General features: G+C 43.0%; 1 protein-coding gene across 1 annotated transcript in view; it reads right to left on the reverse strand.

Annotated features, from left to right (window-relative positions):
• GNPDA1 (glucosamine-6-phosphate deaminase 1) overlaps positions 1-12533 on the reverse strand; it is a 16372-nt gene extending 3839 nt beyond the window's left edge. The window contains exons 1-6 of the mRNA XM_063292348.1: positions 12464-12533; positions 9682-9811; positions 8101-8202; positions 6743-6925; positions 4708-4892; positions 2644-2818 (exon numbers count right to left, since the gene is read on the reverse strand). Of these exons, the coding sequence (XP_063148418.1) occupies positions 2644-2818; positions 4708-4892; positions 6743-6925; positions 8101-8202; positions 9682-9805 (769 nt within the window). The 5' untranslated portion in view covers positions 9806-9811; positions 12464-12533. The remainder of the gene's footprint in view (positions 1-2643; positions 2819-4707; positions 4893-6742; positions 6926-8100; positions 8203-9681; positions 9812-12463) is intronic.
• Positions 12534-20086: the final 7553 nt, after the last annotated feature.

Below are 20086 nucleotides of genomic sequence, written 5' to 3' on the forward strand. Positions count from 1 at the left end.
ATTCAGACTGGAGAAGTGTGGCTGGATGGTAGTAAAGAGAGGGAAGGTAGTTAAGACTGATGGGGTGGAACTACCAGCAGGCCACACAGCAGACATCCAGACCAGTTACAAGTACCTTGGTATCCCACAGTCACATGGGAACCATGAGGAGGAGGCAAGGAAGACAGCAACATCCAAGTACCACCAAAGGGTAAGACAGGTCCTGAAGAGCCAGCTCAATGGGAAGAACAAGATCCATGCCATCAACATGTATGCCCTGCCAGTCATCAGATACCCTGCCGGTATAGTCAGCTGGCCAAAGGAGGACGTGGAGGCTGCTGATGTGAAGACCTGGAAGCTCCTCACAATGTATGGAGGCTTCTGCCCCAAGTCCAACACCCAGAGACTGTACACCAGGCGGAAAGAGGGTGGGCGGGGTCTGCTGAGTATCAAAGCCACTGTCCTGGATGAGACCCAGAGCATCCAGGAGTATATATAAGATGGCACCTAAAGATGAGCTGTTGAGAGAATGCCTGAGGCAGCAGTAGACATGGAAGGAAGATCATGGCAAGAGAAGACCCTGCATGGGATGTACCATTGACAGCTGAGGTGGCTGACATCGGGAAATCTTACCAGTGGCTGGAAAGGGCTGGACTAAAAGCACTGAGGCACTGATCATAGCAGCACAAGAACAGGCACTAAGCACCTGATCCATAGAAACGGGTCTACCACACTAGGCAGGACCTGAGGTGCAGACTGTGCAGAGAGGCTCAGAGACAGTCCAACACACAGTGGCAGGGTGTAAGATGCAGGCAGGAACAGCATACACTGAACGGCACAATTGCAGAGTGTATGGGCTAGACCCTCCCAAGTCCAGATGGAAGATTCCATAGAAGGTTGTGGTGGATGACAGGGCTAAGATCCTGTGGGATTTCCAGATCCAGACAGACAGACAGGTACTGGCCAATCAACCAGACATTGTGGTAGTATAAAAGGACCAGAAGACAGCGGTGGTGATAGATGTAGTGGTGCCAAGTGAGAGCAACATCAGAAAGAAGGCGTATGAAGAAGCTGGAGAAGCACCAGGGCCTGAAGGAGGAACTAGAGAGGATGTGGAAAGTGAAGGCCAAAGTACTGCCAGTGGTGGTAGGGGCGCTTGGGGCTGTGACCCCCCAAGCTGGGAGAGTGGCTCCAACAAATCCCAGAACAACATCAGAGCTCTCTGTCCAGAACGGTGCAGTGCTAGGAAGAGCTAAGATACTGCGTAGAACCCTCAAACTCCCAGGCCTCTGGTAGAGGATCCGAGGTTGAAGAAGACACATACAGTACCACCCATATGGGTGAGAAGGGATTTTTGTTATTATTATTATAAGGGGAGGGAGCAACTGTACTTAGTGATTTTTATAATGTGCCAATGGAATGATTTATAGAAATGATGTGATTTTGGTTTAATATAGATTGATTGATTATGGAAAATTGTTGTATATTCTTGCTGTTAAAAGTCAGAAGTCACCAATTTGTAATTTTGAAAAAAATTTTGTGTTTCTACACTTTTTTAGTTTTTTTTCTTTGTAGTGTTTTGTTTTTCTGTAGCTTTTATCTTTACCTTGAAACTTAATAAAATTCTTATAAAAAAAGAACTCTTGAGAAAAAAAAGACAAGATATAAATCTAACAAAATAAAAATATTCTGAGTCATTTAGCTGGGAGAATCTCCATGTTGTGCCCCACACCCATAATCTAGCATTCCAAAGTGTATAACATCCATTTCCAGGCTGATAAAGATTCAGGGGAGAGTTTTATAAACAGCCACCTGCAAGTTTCTTCATTAACAGTAAAAGAGGCTTCTCAGCGTACCGGCTCAGAAAAGAAAGGAAGTAGCTTAGCATGGTAGTTAAAGCCAGCAATAGTTTTAGAAAGCTGGTATCACTGTACCTGTTTGTAACTTCCTGCAGATAATTAGCTGTTTATTGCTGAATATAAGAAGATGATTGTGGTGGCTCATTGGCACTTTCACCATCATCTATACTGAAATTGTTAAACATCACAGTACTAGAGAGGTGGCACAAATAGCCCCTTGTTCCTATTTTATACATTTGATTTAGGTCCTAGGTCCTGTTTTTCCTTACCTCTTCATCTATTTAAAGGTTCCCATCAACTGGATTCTGGCTCAAGCAAATTTAAACAGAAGACATGCTTGATGGGTGTGGGTGAGTGAGAGACGCAAACATCTCACTTAGAATGGCAAAAATGACAAGATTGAGAAAATGCCTGAAGAACCATATTTCTGAAAAGTATAAGATGGAAGGACAATACTGAAAGTGTTAATCTAAACAAGCCAAAAGCAACAACGAACTTGTGAGGAGTTATTCAATAAGGAAATATCTCTGATGCTAAGAAATAGTGGAGAAACCAGTAAGAAAAGTTTGCATTACAAGTTAAAATCTCCGAAGATATTCCTGGTATTCAAAGCATGACAATCCCAAATCAAATCTGCAGCTCCTTATATAACATTCTGACTGGCCAAGACAGGTATCAACTTAATGGATGATTTTTGCAATGTGATTTGCAGATCTGAATTACCAAACATCACTGCTGCACTAATGCCTTTTTATATTCTAGACAACATTTATAGACTATTTCTCAGATTTGTACAACTACCTACCTTGAAAATACTTCACAGTTTTTACTTTAAGCTCCAGAGTGGCATCATCATCACATATAAAGACAGTTTGTGGATGTTGCTGAAAGGCAGAAACAGTCCACATGTGGTTCACTCCTTCTTCAATTGCTTTGTATAATGCAAACGCTTTATGGGCTCCTGTGATCAGAATCATAACCTGAATGAAAAGACACACAGGAAGCAGAGTTAGGCTTTTGATGACAGGCATCATAAATACTAAACTCTCCTCGCTATTCTCAACTATGTAGGTATTTCAGGTTGGGAGAAAGAAGAGCTAGATGGTTTAGAACACTTAACATTCTGCGAGAAGTTGCAAACATCCAATGACGCTTTACCACAGTGTTCTCAACCTCAGCAATTTTTAAGATGTGTGGACTTCAACTCCCAGAATTCCTCAGCCAGCAGAGCTGGCTAGGGAACTCTGGAAGTTGAAGTCCACACATCTTAAAAGTTGCTGAGGTTGAGAAAAAACTGCTTTACCAACCTTGAGAACTTTTTCAAGAGAATAAAAATAAAATTGAGAACTTTTTCAAGAGAATAAAAGGGAGAAGCAGCTGTAACTATTACAGCTATCTAGATTCTATTTTAGAGAGAACCTGAAAAAAAGATTCATATGAAAATCAAAAACTAGAAAACAGCTCCATAATTTATATCATGCTTGTAAAAGGCAGTTTGCTTTTATTTATTTCAGTTTATGTTCTGTAGTTTACCACCAAATTTATGGATTCCACAAATTCTCCATCCTCTAAGCAGAAGATACATCCCCAAGAGCTTGTGTTAGTATGCAAGAACAGATGGACTGTTAAAATTGGTGAACTGGAAGCTGGTAGATTTATTTGCCTGACAGATTTACCGAACCAGTTACAGCCAATCAGTTCAAGTAAAAATGGAAAGCATGGACAAAAAATCAGTATCAGTATCACTTCTCTTGCCCTCGCCTAACAGCAGCGATAATGCAGTGAGCTATAAGCAATGATTTCAGAAGCCTTTAAGAGGTCTGCAAAATCTCTGATTTATTTCCAAGGTTTCAAAAAAGTTTTGTCAGTGTATTAATTGACTATACATAATAGCTTCATACACTATAATGAATCTAATATTTTATATACTTAGCTTTTTATTTGGAGTAGTAAAACAGCTATAACTTCATTCAGAGGCTTTGTGTTGTAGTCAGATACTCTATGACTAAGTTTGTCGTCTTCAATAAATTTAACTTTGATTTAGTATGCAACAGAAAACAAAACTTGCAATAAAATAAGAAATAACATTGGGAGTATCAGAAAAGCATTTCATTTATATTCATCACTAGGCATATGGCCAGTTCATATCCTACACCACAGATGTGTTTTATGTCAGAAAAAGAAGCCTGAAGGAAGTTCCCTGTCTAAATTGTGCATCATGCTCAATGCTGACATGCATTTATGGACACCAGTTAACACCTTCACACACTATAGAACGAGAAGCTGAAAAGGAAAGGACATGGCTTTATTTTTAAATAAATACAACCCCTTATTAAGTACCAACCCATATTCAGACAAACTGCAACAGATTCAAAAAGCAGTGAGGACTATCAGGACATTAGAAACTAAATCCTATGTAGAAAGATGAAAGGAAATGGAAATGTGGGCCTTGAGAAGATGACCATGGGGAGATGCAATAGCATTCTTCAAATACTTGAAAGGGTATCACACAGAAGGTAAAGGTCCTCCATTTTCAAAGAACGCAGGAAGAGAAGAAATTAAGGATTCCAGTTTTAGGAAGGCGGGTTGTGGAAAAACTTCCTAGTAGTAAGAGCAGTTTGATATTACAGCTGATTACTGAAATGAGCTCCACTTTGCTGGATCTCCTCAAGTGGGGCTGCACAGTGAACTGTTAGGGATACTTTAGATTCCTGCTCTGAGAAGGAATTGGACTTGATGGCTTTAATGGCCCCTTCCAAGTCCAGTATTCTCTAATACTGAATAACCCAGAATTCCTCTCTTCAGACAAACTGCTTGTTCCATATTCCCCTTCTACCTCTCTTCTATGAGTAGCTGTTGTGCTTCTAACCTCTCTGGCATCCATGACTGTACCCACTCCAACTGTGAGAGCCATTGTTGGCACTTTGGAAAGGTCACCTTCAAAGAATCTAGCATTAGCCAATATTGTGTCCATAGCTAATGTCTTCACTCTAGTTCTGGATACCAGGCTTGACCCTGGTTCGTTGAAGGCAATATGACCATCTGGACCAATACCTGTAGGGGAAAGGGTTGATGTTGTTATAATTGATAGTGGGTAAACACTAGATGAGAATAAGAGTTAGGATTAACTACTTGAGAATAATAAGTGCCTCACACAAACAGGTGGTTGTGAATGTTTCTTTATGTCAGGCAGTAATCGTCTAAAAGTTTACATGCTGCCAAACATCTGGAGCAGGAACATTGTCTTGCAGGAATTAGCAAAATTACTGGAAAGAGGGCTAGAACTACTTACAAGGCAAGTAGAAATAATGATGATGCAGATTGAAGTAGCCCTGGCTGCTCTAGTAATCTTCAGCAAAGCCTATAATTTATCAATAAATGTTTCTTCCAGACAAATGGATTTCCAAATTCAGTGTTAAGCTCATAATCACAGAACCTTTCCAGATATTCAACCCACCCCCAATAAGATTTATAATGGGACTTTTCTATCCCCATCAAATATTCCAGCTTGGTGCCTCATTTAAGCTCAGTCTCTTGGCCATCAACATTTTTCCATTTTCCCTGGTGCCATATAACATCTCATTTACTGTTCGTTAGTCTTACATCTTGCCTTTTATTCTGGAGCTCGAGGCAGTATACAGAGTACTCACACCCCTTCCTTTTATTTTTCCCCAAAATAACAACCCAGGGAAGCAGGTTGGGTTGAGAGCCAACCAGTGAACCTCCATGGCCAGGGGCAAACTTTCAGATGGATCTCGCTGAGGCCAGTACAACACTTCAACCACTACAATAATTTCTGTAACAAATTCTCCCACAGATAGCAGTATTATGGCTTTTATCTGGTTGAACCTGCATCTCCCTTTGAATCAGGTCCAGTTTATTTCCAACTCCTCTTATTTGTACATTTGTTCATTTTTTAAAAAAAACCCTGATGTATGGTTGTTTGAACTGTAGTCCCCCTCACTGTATTTTTTTTTGTTCCAGTACTAGGATTACAAATAAGCCCATTGCTCTTGAAGTAGAATATGGGCTATATAACCTCAAGCCAGACTGCAACCAGCCCAATCAATCTATGTTATTCAACAGATTTGGGTTCAAACAGGACACTCCCAGACAAACACCCTTAGGGCTGCAATTATATGTTGTTCCTGCATAACTGTGTTTCAGTACTGAGCACCAACTAATCTCTAACTTACTTAGCATTTCCAGTCATTTCTATCAAGTTATTAAAAGACATTTCATCAGTGTTACTACTACACAGAGAGAGAGAAAGAAAGAAAAAAAGGAAAAGTGGTCATTCATACAATTCTTAGATTTAAAAGTTGCATACAGGTAGTCCTCGTTTAGCAACTGCCTTGTTTAGCAACTGTTTGCAGTTACGACGGTGATGCAAAAGTAACTTTGCGATCAATCATTGCATTTACAACCTTTGCAGGTCTGTAAAGCAAAGCTGAAGTAAGATCATAAGCACAGTCATGGTTTCAGTTAGCAACCGCTTTGTTTAATGACCAAGTTGCCAGTCCCAATTGTAGTTGCTAAACAAGGACTACTTGTATTTAACATCTGATTTTTAAAAAATAATTACTCTCATCATCACTCTTTATTACGGTCATAGACCAATACAAAATAATTACTCTTATTATCCTTGTTATTATCCTTGTTTTCTCTTTTGAGCTTAATTAACCAACCAATAACTGGGAAACATTACAGAGATTAACTTAACTTGAAACATGACCACAAGTCTGTTCAAAAAGTCTTGTTTGTATATCACCTGATGTTTTAGTCTAATCTGTAGCATCAGGAATAGTCTCCCCTGAAAGTGGGAGTTTGAAATGACATGAAAGCTGTGATGAACACTCCCCCTTGCAACCTCACTCCTGCTTACAATACCTTTAAATACTCACCCCCAACAAAGAGTTCTATTCCTCCAGCTGCTTTTATTTTGTCTTCAAATGCCTCACACTCTGCTTGTAGGTTATCTGCATTCCCATCCAGAATGTGAGTGTTTTCTGCAGAGATGTCAATGTGCTTGAAAAAGTTATTCCACATGAAGGAGTGGTAACTCTCTGGATGTTCCCTTGGAAGACCTGACAGAATGGTGTGTTGACATGTGATTGCTTTTAGTTCATTTATTTATGTCTCATCTTTCCATCCGTAATACTGAAAGGACAGCCTACAATAGCTGTAACACAGGAGAAAAACTCCCTATTCTACATGCAGATGGTTCTAGGTTTAGTTACTGGCAACTCCAATTAAAAGTGATTTGGTAACACAAGCTGGGAAAGATAACTTCCTGAGCTCCTAGAGAGCTGCTGCTAGTCACAACTGACCACTCGGAACTAGATGAACAAATGTTATGCCTTAGAATAAACTAAGTAATATATTAAGACCTCGAAATATAATGAGGCAATCTATTTCCCACCATGATCAAGGTGGTGTACACAACACTCCTTCCTACAAGTTTTCCCGACACCAATCCTGAGAAAAAAACCAAAAGTCTCCACTTGATAATCCCTAAAACCTGACCTGAGTAATTGTAGTTGCATCCTATGAAGAGCACTTGCTCCTCAGAAATTGCAGCAGAACCAATTTGGGCAGGAGAAGAGATTAAGAGGAGCAAGGCTATTTCCCAACCTGTCCCTCAACAATTTTTACCAGAATCAAAGGGAGTAGAACTAGCCCAGCTCACATGACTCTGGAAATGGTAGAGTCAAAAGGAATGGTGACCTTTCTGAGGAACGAAGTGGTAGCCTATAGATGTTTTGGATGACAATGTCCACAATAGTTGGTACTAGCCAGGTTGGATGGAGCTGAACTGCAGTTTAAAACATCTGAAGGACCTCAGGTTGCCTAGCCTGAGTTAACCATTCAAACTGCTTAGCTCCTTCCTACTACAATGGGATACTCATTTGCCTGCCCATTTTTTTCACAGAGAGTATCTTAAAGAGAAATATTCAGCAGCTTTTAGTTTCAAGTCACTTACTATAAATCATCACAGCAATTTCTACAACAATTCTTTAAGGTATATCAGGATTATCATCTACATACCTGCTAAGAGAGAATGATTTGCTGGCTATTACTGCTCAGCTGAGTTGCAGCTAAAAGATGACATATGAGCTTATGATTCACAGCTCAGGTCCTGAATCATTATACTACGATGTCAAAATAAGTCTATGTTTATCTATATACACTAAAAAAAATTGTTGACAAGAAACATAAATGATGACACCTCCCTACAGCTTTAAATGTAAAGGTGACTCACCGACATATTCATCCATATTGAAGGTTTTCACGTATTTGAAAGAGAGATCTCCATTCTTACAATATTCTATCAGTTTTTGGTAACATCCTAATGGGGTACTACCTAGAGAGAAAAGAAAGCAACATACCACCCATGAAAACAAATGCTGTGCTATACAAATGGTAAGCAGCATGCATTTAACTGAAAACTGCAACTGTTTATGTGACTACAGAAACAATGGCTCAAAACACGCTCTTCAGCTCACCACAGCTCCATCAGCTGAGTTTCACCCCCCAAGAAGGGCCAAGGTCCCCAAAACTGCATTAGCATCCACTGCCAGTGCACCTTTCCTTGGTGACATTTTCTGAAGCATTCTTCAAAGGACTGCTATACTGTATACAAATGAGTACAATTCTTTTTATATCTCCTATGGGATGATGTACTAGATAGGAATTTGGGAAAAGTGTTACTACCTAAAGAGCTAACCTAATAGTTACATGCTACTCCTGATCTCTTTCCTATGAAAAAGAAATATGGCTAAGTACAGTAAGATACCCAAAGGCAGGTAGGGTTCAATCCTTCAACACAAGAGACTAGATTAAAATAACACATAGTGGCAAAGGACACAGTGACTCAGAAACAGAGGGCCAGTGTTGCTTCCCAGCAAAAACAGTCTCATCCTGTTTCTTAGTTAAAATGAACTCTATTACATTACACATCAGCACAGGGCCCTTCATTCCCATCAAGAGCTACCGATGAAATGAAGTAGCAGTCACTGCCCAGTGCTGAATTATTAGAGTTTATGGAAGGAAAAGGAAAACTTGAACATTAGATTGTTTCGCCCTGTCTCATAACACAGTACCCTTGTTTGAAAAGCTGGGCGCATGTTTTAGGAAAAAGAATAGGTTTCATTTCACCTCCATTTCTCATCAGCAACAGAGTATGACTTGAGGTAAATTATTAAATATTATGGAGAAAGAGAACTCATCATGGGAGTGGTTAACATAGGGGCTTTGTTGGGAAAAGTGGGTTAAAAATAAATTAAAAAGGCATCTAATTCCATCTACCATTATAGTAATGCAATCTTTGTTATTATGATGAAAATAGTAATGGACTATTAATACAGAGGCTGGACACCATCAAGGAAAGGTGAACCATTCTTCTTTTTTACTATTTAGTGATCCATCAACCTTCAGTGTCAAAATATATGCAAAGCCTCCTAGCAAAGTATCTTATAACTGGCCAGACGTGCTATGGGCATCTAATTGTGAGAATGTTCATGACATGCTCTCAAAATTGCAGATATATGCAGTCTGGGAGTGAATAAAAGTCTGCTGTATTCATATACCAGTCAAATGTGTTCAAACAAAATTGCGAGCTCTTGATATATTATTTCCATGTAAGATTTTTTCTTCTAAATTTGAGGAAACAGAATTGCCTTCAAAAGAGTTAGTCACTTAATAATCATTTGTGACAAATATCCTGTGTAAAGAGTGATGCCTTGATCATAATACCACTGAGGCAAAGTCCTACATCTGAATTAGATCAGAGTAAATTATGACTCCAAAGCTTACCTCCTATGAACTCAGGTTTGTAACTTACCAGTGGGAAGTCCAAGAGTAAAATATTTATTTGGTCCTGGATTAAACTGGATTATCCTGTTCCTAATGTACTTTGCAGCCCATTCACTGGCCTGAGCATAATTGTCTAGAATTATAAGCTTCATAGTAACCTGCAATTTTAGAAGAATGTTTGGATTACACATTTCACTTGTACGCGGAACAATACATGAAGACAGGTTTGGCTACTGATCCAGATATAAACATCACTGTCTTCTAAAATGATAGTCATTTTTCTATTTAGGAGCTTCTCTCTCCCCCAAATACTTGACAGATGAGTTCATTGTTCCAAAAAAAGTCAAGAGCAGCACAATGTTATTTGTGCTTCTTCTTTCAACTCTTTCCTTACAATCTGTGAAATGTGTATCTCACCCAGGCAAGATTTATCAATCTAAGATGCTTTGGAATTCAAGGCTTCTTACTATAAGGAAATCATGCAGTTCTTCTTCAAAATCTATGTATTTATTACAAGTCATTTTTTGCTACTTCAATCATATGGACTCAAATATGATTTATAATTTATTGATTTATATTGGTTTATATTTCAAATTTCTGTCACCACCCATCTCCCCCAAGGGGGGACTCTGGGCAGTTTACCACACAGTAACAAATTAAAACCATAAAACATAAATTACAATACAAATATCAATTATAAATAGATAAATATACAACCCTTGTGGCAAAAATCTCTCATTCAATAGGGAGGGCACTATGGTGCCAACCACCCCCAGGAAGAGCTATTGCCCTTCCCATCCCAGGCAAGGCGGCAGAACCAGGTTTTTAAATTCTTCCGGAAGTCTGGGAGCAAAAGTGCCTGCCTCACCTCCAGGGGCAAGATATTCCAAAGGGCAGGCGCCACTGCAGAGAAGCCCCGCCTCCTGGATCCCGCTAGATGAAATTCCTTTGTTGATGGGGTCCGTAGCATGCCCTCTCTGCTTGACTGGGTGGGATGGGTTGATGTTATGGGGATGAGATGGTCCCTCAGATACCCTGGCCCCATGCCATGTAGGGCTTTAAAGGTGATAACCAACATCTTGAACCGGACCCGGAAGCAAACCGGCACCCAGTGCAGCTCGTGCAGGAGTGGTGTCACATGTACCGATCAAGGGGCACCAATAACTACCTGCGCAGCCGCATTCTGGACCAGTTGAAGCTTCCAGATACTCTTCAAGGGTAGCCCCATGTAGAGCTTCAATTTGCAATTGAAGCAAAACTAATCTACAATTCAGATTTACAACTGAAGCAAAGCAACTGGTGACTCCTGGCAGTTTCCAATGTTAAATATTTCACTGTCTCCAACACAAAATATTCTCAACAGCATCACTAAGCTAATTTATTTGGATTTCTGTACCAATATGGATATTTTAATATCTCACTTTCTATTGCATCTGCTCTTTTTGAACAGTTTCTGTCTTTCAACTGCTGTATTCTAGTCATAAAAATCATCCCACCAAGTCTCAGCCCCACTAAATGATATGTCTCTCTGTAATAAGATTTTTAAATTTATTTTTTACAATTCAACATTCTTACTAAAGTGAAAGATAACTGGATGGCAGGGACATGCCAAGAACAAACATCCAGCAAAATAGGAGAAACATGCTAGAACAAACACTCCATGTTGGTTTGAGAAGAGAAAAAAAAAAACTAAAAGAGCTGGTTCTCCAATGGCCAGAGCCAAAACATTTTTTTGTTTTCAGTTCACCAGCTATGGTCTGTTTTCAGTCTCCTGCCACAACAAAGTACAACCAGAGAGGCATGTTAGAAATATGGGCTACCAAATTAGGATGAGTTATCACTGTCTTTGTGAATGGCCACAATCATGTAATTATCATACATAATCTGAATATTCTGCAACTTGCCTCCTCTTCCCTGTAATTAAGGTCCACACTTCATATATTGCATGAAATGGACAGTTCTCCTTGAAAACTGAAGCCATAAAAGTTCATTTTTACCACATCACCCACACATCTGTGGCTTTTGCTGCAAACACAGACCTCACAGCTACCATCAGCATTAGTTAAACACCACACTCCAATTCATAAATGAATGGATTAGAAAAGCAGCAAGTCCTTTTATGTAATGAGTGTGACTAAGCTGACTGTTAAAGTTGCTGACACTGTAGGAGGAAAGCCATGTTATGGTACCCAAAAATCAGAAGGGGTCTGGTAGCACTTTTTCAGACTAATACTGTATATTTTAGTAAGTTTTTGTGATCACTTCATCAGATGCATGGACGGGGTAAACTGAGGTAGGATTTAAATTGAGGGAAGAGGGAAGACAGGGTGGTTATGCAGGTTACAAGTAAAACAGCATCTTATCAATTAGCAACTGTAATGTGTTAAACACCTATTGTGTTTGCTGATATCTTCTGAGTTGGCCTGAACATCAGAGGAAGTCTGGTAGCCAGGTGAGTTGTGGTTCAGGAAAGCTTATGCCTTTTAGTAAAATGGGTTAGTCTGAAAACGCGCTACCAGATTCCTTCTGATATAGTGGCTGTCAAAGGGAACGAGGCCGAGCGAGACCACTGGGAACGCGCTTCATTTCTAATCGGTGCCAAGAAGAGATGTCTGAAAGCGGAGCAAAAGGGGAAGGAAGTTTCTCAAGCGCGCGCTCTGGAAAGGGGGCCGGAGGCAAGAGGCACCGCGCAGCCACCCCCAGGTTTAAAGCAGGCTCCAGCCCTCCTGCTTTTCCGGCCCGCTAATTCGAGGTGCCTGGAAAGCAAACCCCTTCTGCGCCCCAATCCCAGCAGCCTGCCTCGCACTCACCTCTCCTCCGCGGCCACTCACCCCCCACTTGGCCCGCCTCCTTATGACCTAATTCTGTCACATGAAGAAACGCTGAGCCAGCAACGTTCCTCAACTCCCCCACTACCCCCGGCAACTTCCTGCGCTCCTCCTCCCCGGGCCCACGCTATAGATCGCCGCTGGCGGCGCGCTATATACGCACTTCCACCTCTCGCCTTTCGTCGTCGCGCCTTCCTTTCCGGCTAGAGCGACTTTAAACACTTCCACTCGCCTGTTTCTTGTTGAAGGTTCAGAAGACTCCCAGGGGTTCGGGGTTCCACCCCCGACAACCATGCTCCTTTCCAGGGCCATCGATTTGCCCCTCCCCAGAAAGTTAGCAGGCGTCCAGATAAGAGTTGTGTTTTGCAATCGCCCTGCCTTCCTTTGCAAGCGCTCAGATAAGTTCCCATTGTGACTCTTTGTTTTCCCGCTCCTTTTTGCTTGTTTCTTCGAACGATAAAAAACCTCAGAAAGTAGGAAGACGAAACAGCTGGCCGTATGATGGCCATTTCCTCCCTAGTGATTTATAATCTCTGTAAAGGGGATGTGGGCATTTTAACAATGTGAATTGTTAAAAACTTGCTGGGCAGTTCTGCAGGGAGCTCCCCGAATGGGAGAGGGTTGTTGGGAGTCCTTCGTCCAGACTCGGATTTTCAGAGCGCCAAGAAGGGAAAGGCATCGACAAAAAGAAGCCCGATTTATGGAGACTGATAAGCCCGGTGCTCAGGACGTTGGAGACTGGCCTGTTTCATAATCCCAGTAAAATAAGAACAAAAGCTGTCAACCTATAGTGATGGCTGATGTGGGAACTGTAATGTAGGTAAATTCTCCTATGTTCTGTTTTCCCAGAAAAAAAAAAATCGGTTCTCTGTGTTCTGTGGCTCTTTTTGCAAGTAAGAAGTGCTTCTAAAAATAAACTGAAAATCTTTTGGCTTTCTTTTAGAAATCCAACCACTTCTGCCTTGTTGCCAAGAAAACTGCATGGATCTGTCCATGAAGTCCCTGGGATTTAAGCTCAACTGGAAGGAGGCTTTACCTTTATTTTTTATAGCAATACAGTGTATTGCTATGTTGGTGCAACGGTGATGAAGATAGTGATGGCTGGTGAATGCTGTACGACACTATAAATCGCTTGTGAGAAAACAGCCAATGCCTTTTAATACAGCCAGTAATTACGCTTACCAAAGCTTATTCCCAGTTAAATGGAATCCCCAGTGTATCCTCGGTGGCTTCCATAGCTGATCAGAGATTTGCAGTTTATGCTTAACAGCAAGGCAATTCTGGCCAAGGAGGGCCTGAAGCTCAATCATGGCCTTTCCATAAGATGGAGAAGGAATGGGCTTTCAAAATGTAACATGCTATTTCACTCCTGCCCATGAGAGTCATTTACCAAGGGTGTTCAGTGATTGGTGTCAACTCTTAGGATTTGCATTAGACTTTTAGCAGTGAAGCACCAATCAAAGGTCAGATGTGTTGCATTGTCCAGGAATGGCAGAGAAGTGGGTTTTCTTAAAAGGTGGTACAGCTTGTCATGAAATACTTGTATAGTGTTGAAGCAGCCAGCAATGCTTTTTTTTAACATACTATATTTCATGTCCTTCCCCCACTTTTGTACTCACTGCCCCTATAGTGGCTTGTCATTTCATGGCCAGTAATATTACTCAGTTCTTATTAAACTGTTGCAGGTTTTCCAATTTCTTATCCCTGCGCAAATATTTTTGTTCTTCTACAAAAGAAGTAGACTTTCTATATTCTGCTGCATTTTGCACACCAGATAAATGCTTCCTCCACAAAAGTAGGCCAGTAAAGGGGTAAAAACAAACAAACAGAAATTTAGGGAGCATCCAGGCATTCAACTTCAGCAGCTGGCAGGTTACCATTAACTCTGTCTTTGAAAAGCTCACCACAGTGGAGGGCAAAAGGAAGAGGAGCCGACCAAGGGCAAGGTGGATGGATGATATTCTAGAGGTGACAGACTCGTCCCTGGGGGAGCTGGGGGTGTTGACGACCGACAGGAAGCTCTGGTGTGGGCTGGTCCATGAAGTCATGAAGAGTTGGAAGTGACTAAACGAATAAACAACAACAAATGCATATTTTAAATTATATTTTTATTTATAAAATGAAAGGCAACAAAGGAACATACAGAGAGAAACTTATTTTCCAATATACCAAGATTTAAATTTTCTTGTTTTGTATATGTCTTGGAGAGTACTGTAAAGATTGCCTATTCTAAATACCATCAGACTCATGAGCAGGATCACAAAGATATCTGATTTATTAAAGAATAGTATGCAGGATCACAAAGAAAGCTGAGAATGAAAAAAGCACGCCAAATGCAAACTAAAAACCCTCAGTACGAATGAGATCCCTCCCCCTGTAGAATCTTCCCAAGCTCACAATACCAGGTGCTCCTAACGGCTTCTGATGGTCCGTGGGAAAAGTCCTTGAACAGAGCACATAACCCAAACACATTCCATTGAAATGAACATAGATACAGAGCTTGGCACAAGGTTTCACAGCAGCTCCCTCCCAAACAGAAACGTGTGTCAGCACCATGGCATGTGAAACGTTATGATGTACAGTGCACATTGAAACAGTGAACATGACATACTGCCCCCCAAAAGAAAGAAAACACTAAGTGGCAGGCTTTAAAGGGTAAGCCAAGTGGAAACGATTAACTAAATCAGGAGCATTAACATGGCGAGCAGGCACCCATTCAGGATGAGGAAAGTGTTTCCAGCGGATCAGAAACTGGAGGGTGCTTTGAAGCTTGCGAGAATCAACGACCTCCTTGACTTCAAAGTGCTGTTGGCCGTCAATCCTGATCCGAGCAGGAGGAGGAGGTTGGGGATGCCAGCGGGAAGAGTGGTGGACAGGCTTGAGCAGGCTGCAATGGAAAACAGGGTGCAAGCGTTTCAAATTGTGAGGCAGGTCCAACTTAACAGTAAGTGGATTGATAAGACCAACAATAGGGAAAGGACCAATGAACTTGGGAGCAAGTTTTTTAGTGGGTTGTGGGGACTTGATGAATTTGGTAGATATACTTGATCCCCAATTTTGAAATCGTGTTGCAAAGAACGACGTTTATTGGCTTGAAACTTGTAAGCAGCCTGGGCATCAGCCATAGCCTGTTGAATCACCGGCCAGGAATCAGCAAGCTTAACAGCCCAGTCAGAGGCAGAACAGGATTGGGGAGGGGGTTGTGGCAGCTCAGGGATGGGAACAAAGTCATGACCAGAAACCACACGAAAAGGGGTTTGCCCAGTACTCTGATGGACAGCATTATTGTAAGCCACTTCAGCAAAAGGCAGCAAGTCCACCCAATTGTCCTGATGGTAGTTAATGTATGCTCTAAGGAATTGTTCAAGGGTGGAGTTCAAAATCTGAGTAGATCTGTCAGTCTCAGGATGGGACGACATGGACAGCGCCTGTTCGGTGCCAATCAATTTTAAAAATGATTTCCAAAACTGGGAAGTAAACTGTGTCCCATAGTCGCTGACCAAATGGGAGGGGCTACCGTGAAGACGGTAGATGTGGATGAGAAATAGGCGGGCCAATTGCAGGGCCGACAGGACGGACGCACATGGAATGAAATGAGCTTGTTTGGAGAAAAAATCTTTTACAACCCAAATGACAGTTTTCTTCTGACTGGGAGGTAGGTCCACAATAAAATCCATAGAAATCTCATCCCAGGGACGGGATGGGCTGGCCACTGGCTGTAGAAGCCCCTGTGGTTTTCCTTTTTGCTTTGACATGGCACAAACAGGACAGGAAGCAACATAGTCTTTTACATCACGCCTTAAGGTTGGCCACCAAAATTGACGGCGAACCCAATGCAAGGTTTTGACAAAACCAAAGCGTCCAGCAAGTTTATCATCATGGGAACACTGCAAAACATCAGCTCTTAAAGTTTCAGGCACATAAAGGCTGTGTTCCACCCACGCCAGACCATTTTCAAAAGAAACATTGTCTCTATTAGTTAGCAACCAAGTGTCAGATTTCAGTGCGTGGAGAAAGTCCTTCTGTAACTGACAAGGAACTTGCATTTTCCGCTTCCCAGACGGGGCTGGGGGCGGGGTTGCCTGCGCACGGGTCTGGCTCCGAGTGACGGCAACCAAGCCCAGTTGTGGTTCAGTGAGAACAGTCCCAACTATATCTGCCACGTGGTCAAGGTCCTGAGGTAAACGTGACAAAGCATCGGCCAGAAAGTTTTTCTTTCCTGGAATAAATTTTAACTGGAAGTTAAAGCGACTGAAAAATTGAGCCCAGCAAATTTGTTAGGACTGAGACGCCGGGGGGTGCGGAGGGCTTCCAAATTCCTGTGATCAGTCCAAACCTCAAAAGGGCATTTAGCGCCTTTCAGGAGGTGACGCCAGGCTTCCAAAGCGGCTTTTACAGCAAAAGCCTCTTTTTCCCAAACATGCCACCGGCGTTCAGTTTCAGAAAATTTTCTGGACAAATAAGTGCAGGGTTTCAAGTGATTTTCAGAATCTCTCTGTAACAATATAGCCCCAGCTGAGGAGTCAGAAGCATCAACTTGGACCACAAAGGGGTGTTCAGGATCGGGGTGCTGTAAAATAGGCTCAGCAGTGAAGAGGGTTTTTAACTTCTCGAATGCTGCCTGGCATTCAGGCGTCCAATTCAGCACTGCCCCAGGGTTTTTTACTTTGCATGTCTCCCCCAAACCCTTGCTACAGAGTAAATCAGTAAGGGGCAAAGCAATCTCAGTGAACCCCTGGATAAACTGCCAATACTAATTACTGAACCCTAGGAAACTTTGCAATTGCCTCCGGGTGCGGGGATGTTCCCAACTTAAAATCGCCTGAATTTTTTCAGGGTCCATTTCAATGCCCTTGTCAGATACCCTATAGCCTAGATAGTCAAGTTGGGTCTTGTGAAACTCACATTTGGAAAGCTTGGCATAAAGCTTGGCACCTCTAAGCTTGCTTAACACCTGTTTGAGAAGGCGTTCGTGTTCCTCCTCAGATTCAGTGTTAATGAGCACATCGTCCAAATAAATCAGGACCCCTTTAAACAAATGATAGTGTAATACTTCATTAATCAATTGCATGAAGACTCTGGGCACCCCTGCTAACCCAAAAGGGAGGACTTTGTATTGAAATGAACCCAGTGGACAATTAAAAGCGGTTTTCCACTCATCTCCAGCTTGTATGCGGATGTGGAAATAGGCTTCACGAAGATCGAGCTTGGAGAAAATCTTGCCCTTAGACAAGTGAGCTAACATGTCCTTCATGAGTGGCAGAGGGTATTTGTTGCAAATTGAGATGGAATTTAACCCCTGATAGTCCGTACAGAGTCGAAGCGTGCCATCTTTCTTTTCCCGGAAGAGCACAGGTGCCCCAACTGGGGAATTTGCAGGTTCAATAAACCCCCTTGACAGATTTTTGTCAATAAAGTCCCGTAATGCCTCAAGCTCCTTCTGAGTCATTGGATAAATTTTTGGCTTGGGCAATTGAGCGTTGGGAACCAACTCTATTGCACAATCAGTTTTCCAATGTGGGGGTAGCTGATCTGCTTCCATTTCCCCAAAGATGTCTGCAAAGTCTTGGTATCAATCGGGCAAGCCTTCTAAACGTGCCAAACTAGGATGCGGCGTGTCAATTGCAGCCCTTCCAACCCCCGCACTTGAAGCTCTCTCCGCGGTAGGGGCTTGGTAAAACCCATCCTTAAAAGTCAGACTTCTGTTTTCCCAATTTATATGGGGGCTTCAATAGGTCAACCAGGGAATCCCCAGAATTACCAAGGGATTGCCAACAGGTGCCATGTCATGACCTCGTTGCAAGGCACAAAGAGCCTCACAACGTGGATCATGATCATTAAGGAAAAGGGGGAAGAAGATAATCAAACCAGGGATTAACACAAGCACCCAAAGACACCCACACCCATGATCCCATAAACAACTGAAAGGAGAGACGTCAGAGGAGTGAAGATAAGGAGCACATGGTGCCCCGGAGGACACAACCGTTGCAGGGAGACAAAGAGGACACCGGGGAAAACGCCCAAGCAGCCATCAAGGGTCCCATCAAGAGGGATCGGGGCATCGAGGGGTGGGGAAGCCCGGGGCAATACAGGAGGGTATAAAAGGGGCACCCCCACACTACCTACCCCGTTCCCGTTTTTCGTTCTGTCAGCTATCATTCCAATAAACCAGAAATCCTTAATATCCATTAAGTGAGTCTGTGTCTTATTGCGAAGCGAGGCTGGCCCTGACATGCCACTACAAATTTTAAAGTCTCACGGTGGCTGCCCATTTGCATTGCGACAGTTCCAGTGAAATGGGTTGCCGCCCCCCCCCCCCGCTGTTGAACCATCCAACTGTGTGAAGATCAAAGGCTGCTGGAGGGGGAAGCTAGGCAGGTCCAAAGCAGCAACCAGATCAGGGTGAATCAGACACCTGGAACACCCAGAGTCAACTAAAGCCCAGACCTCTGTAGTCTTTGCGCAGGAGCCCAATTTCACTTTTACTGCTAGAGTGGGATAGTCAGCACTCACCATAGCATCCTCGCGCCCATCCTCCTCCACCTGCCCGCAGGCGCTCTTCATGGCAGGTGGCTGGCGTTTCCCGCCGGCTCCTTAGAGTCATCTTCAGCCTCTCCCAAGAAGTAGAATACTTCCTCAGCATTGGCTGCCCCCTTGGCTGCTGTCATCCTCTGCGAGGGGGGCAGCGATTTGGCCGGCAGCTTGCCCGCTCAATCTCCAGCCTTGGCTTTTGGGCAATCAGCTGCTCGATGCCCTTCCTTTCCGCATCGTAGACACTGACCCCTCGCATAGCGCCGATCTCTCTCCTCTTCCCAGGCTCTATAGCCTGGCCAGGCAGCAGTTGCGGCACTTCGGGGTCCCCTCATGGTGGCTGGTTGTTTTTCAGGTCGTTTGGTTTGCATGAAGGTATCCTGGGCGTGCTCAGCCTTGCCGGCCAGACAGATCCATTCATACAATGTCTCTGGGTCGTCTGTACACAACGCCCACTGCAGGACGTCCCGGTTGAGTCCCTCTTTAAACCGTTCTATTAAGGTTGACTGAGACCAGTCGGGGATTTTCCCAGCTAAAGCCTTAAACTCCAGGGCGTAATAAGCTACAGACAGTTGGCCCTGGGTAAAATCCTTCAGCGCCTTTTTAGCCCTTGCCTTGGCTAGAGGATCCTCAAAATGCAGCTTTAACGCCCACATGAAGTCTTCAAAATACTCAAGCTCAGGGGAGTCAGCCTCACTTAATTGAACATACCAGTCAGCCGCTTGTCCCTTCAACTTGGTGGCAATGGCAGTTATTTTAGCCTCTTCGGAAGGGAAGTATGGTCCAAACTGCCTCATGTAACTTTTAGCATTAGTGAGAAAGATAGATAACTTGGTTGGATCCCCATCAAACTTGACAGAAAAGTCTTTCACCCCCACTCCTGTTGGAGCGGAATCAGCGGCTGCTTGAGTGGTTGGGCCCCAGGTTACAGCAGTTCTCCCTCCTCAGGGTGGGGACACTGGTGGTCGAACTCTGCGTGGTGGAGATTCATCCCAGCGCCATCTCCAGCCCCGCTCTGCCGGCGGTCTGGGTGAGGGGATGGAGGATGATTGCGTGGAGCTGGAATCTCCTTCA

This window comes from Candoia aspera, chromosome 2 (genome assembly GCF_035149785.1).
Source record: "Candoia aspera isolate rCanAsp1 chromosome 2, rCanAsp1.hap2, whole genome shotgun sequence".
In the NCBI taxonomy this organism is placed as follows: Eukaryota; Metazoa; Chordata; class Lepidosauria; order Squamata; family Boidae; genus Candoia; species Candoia aspera.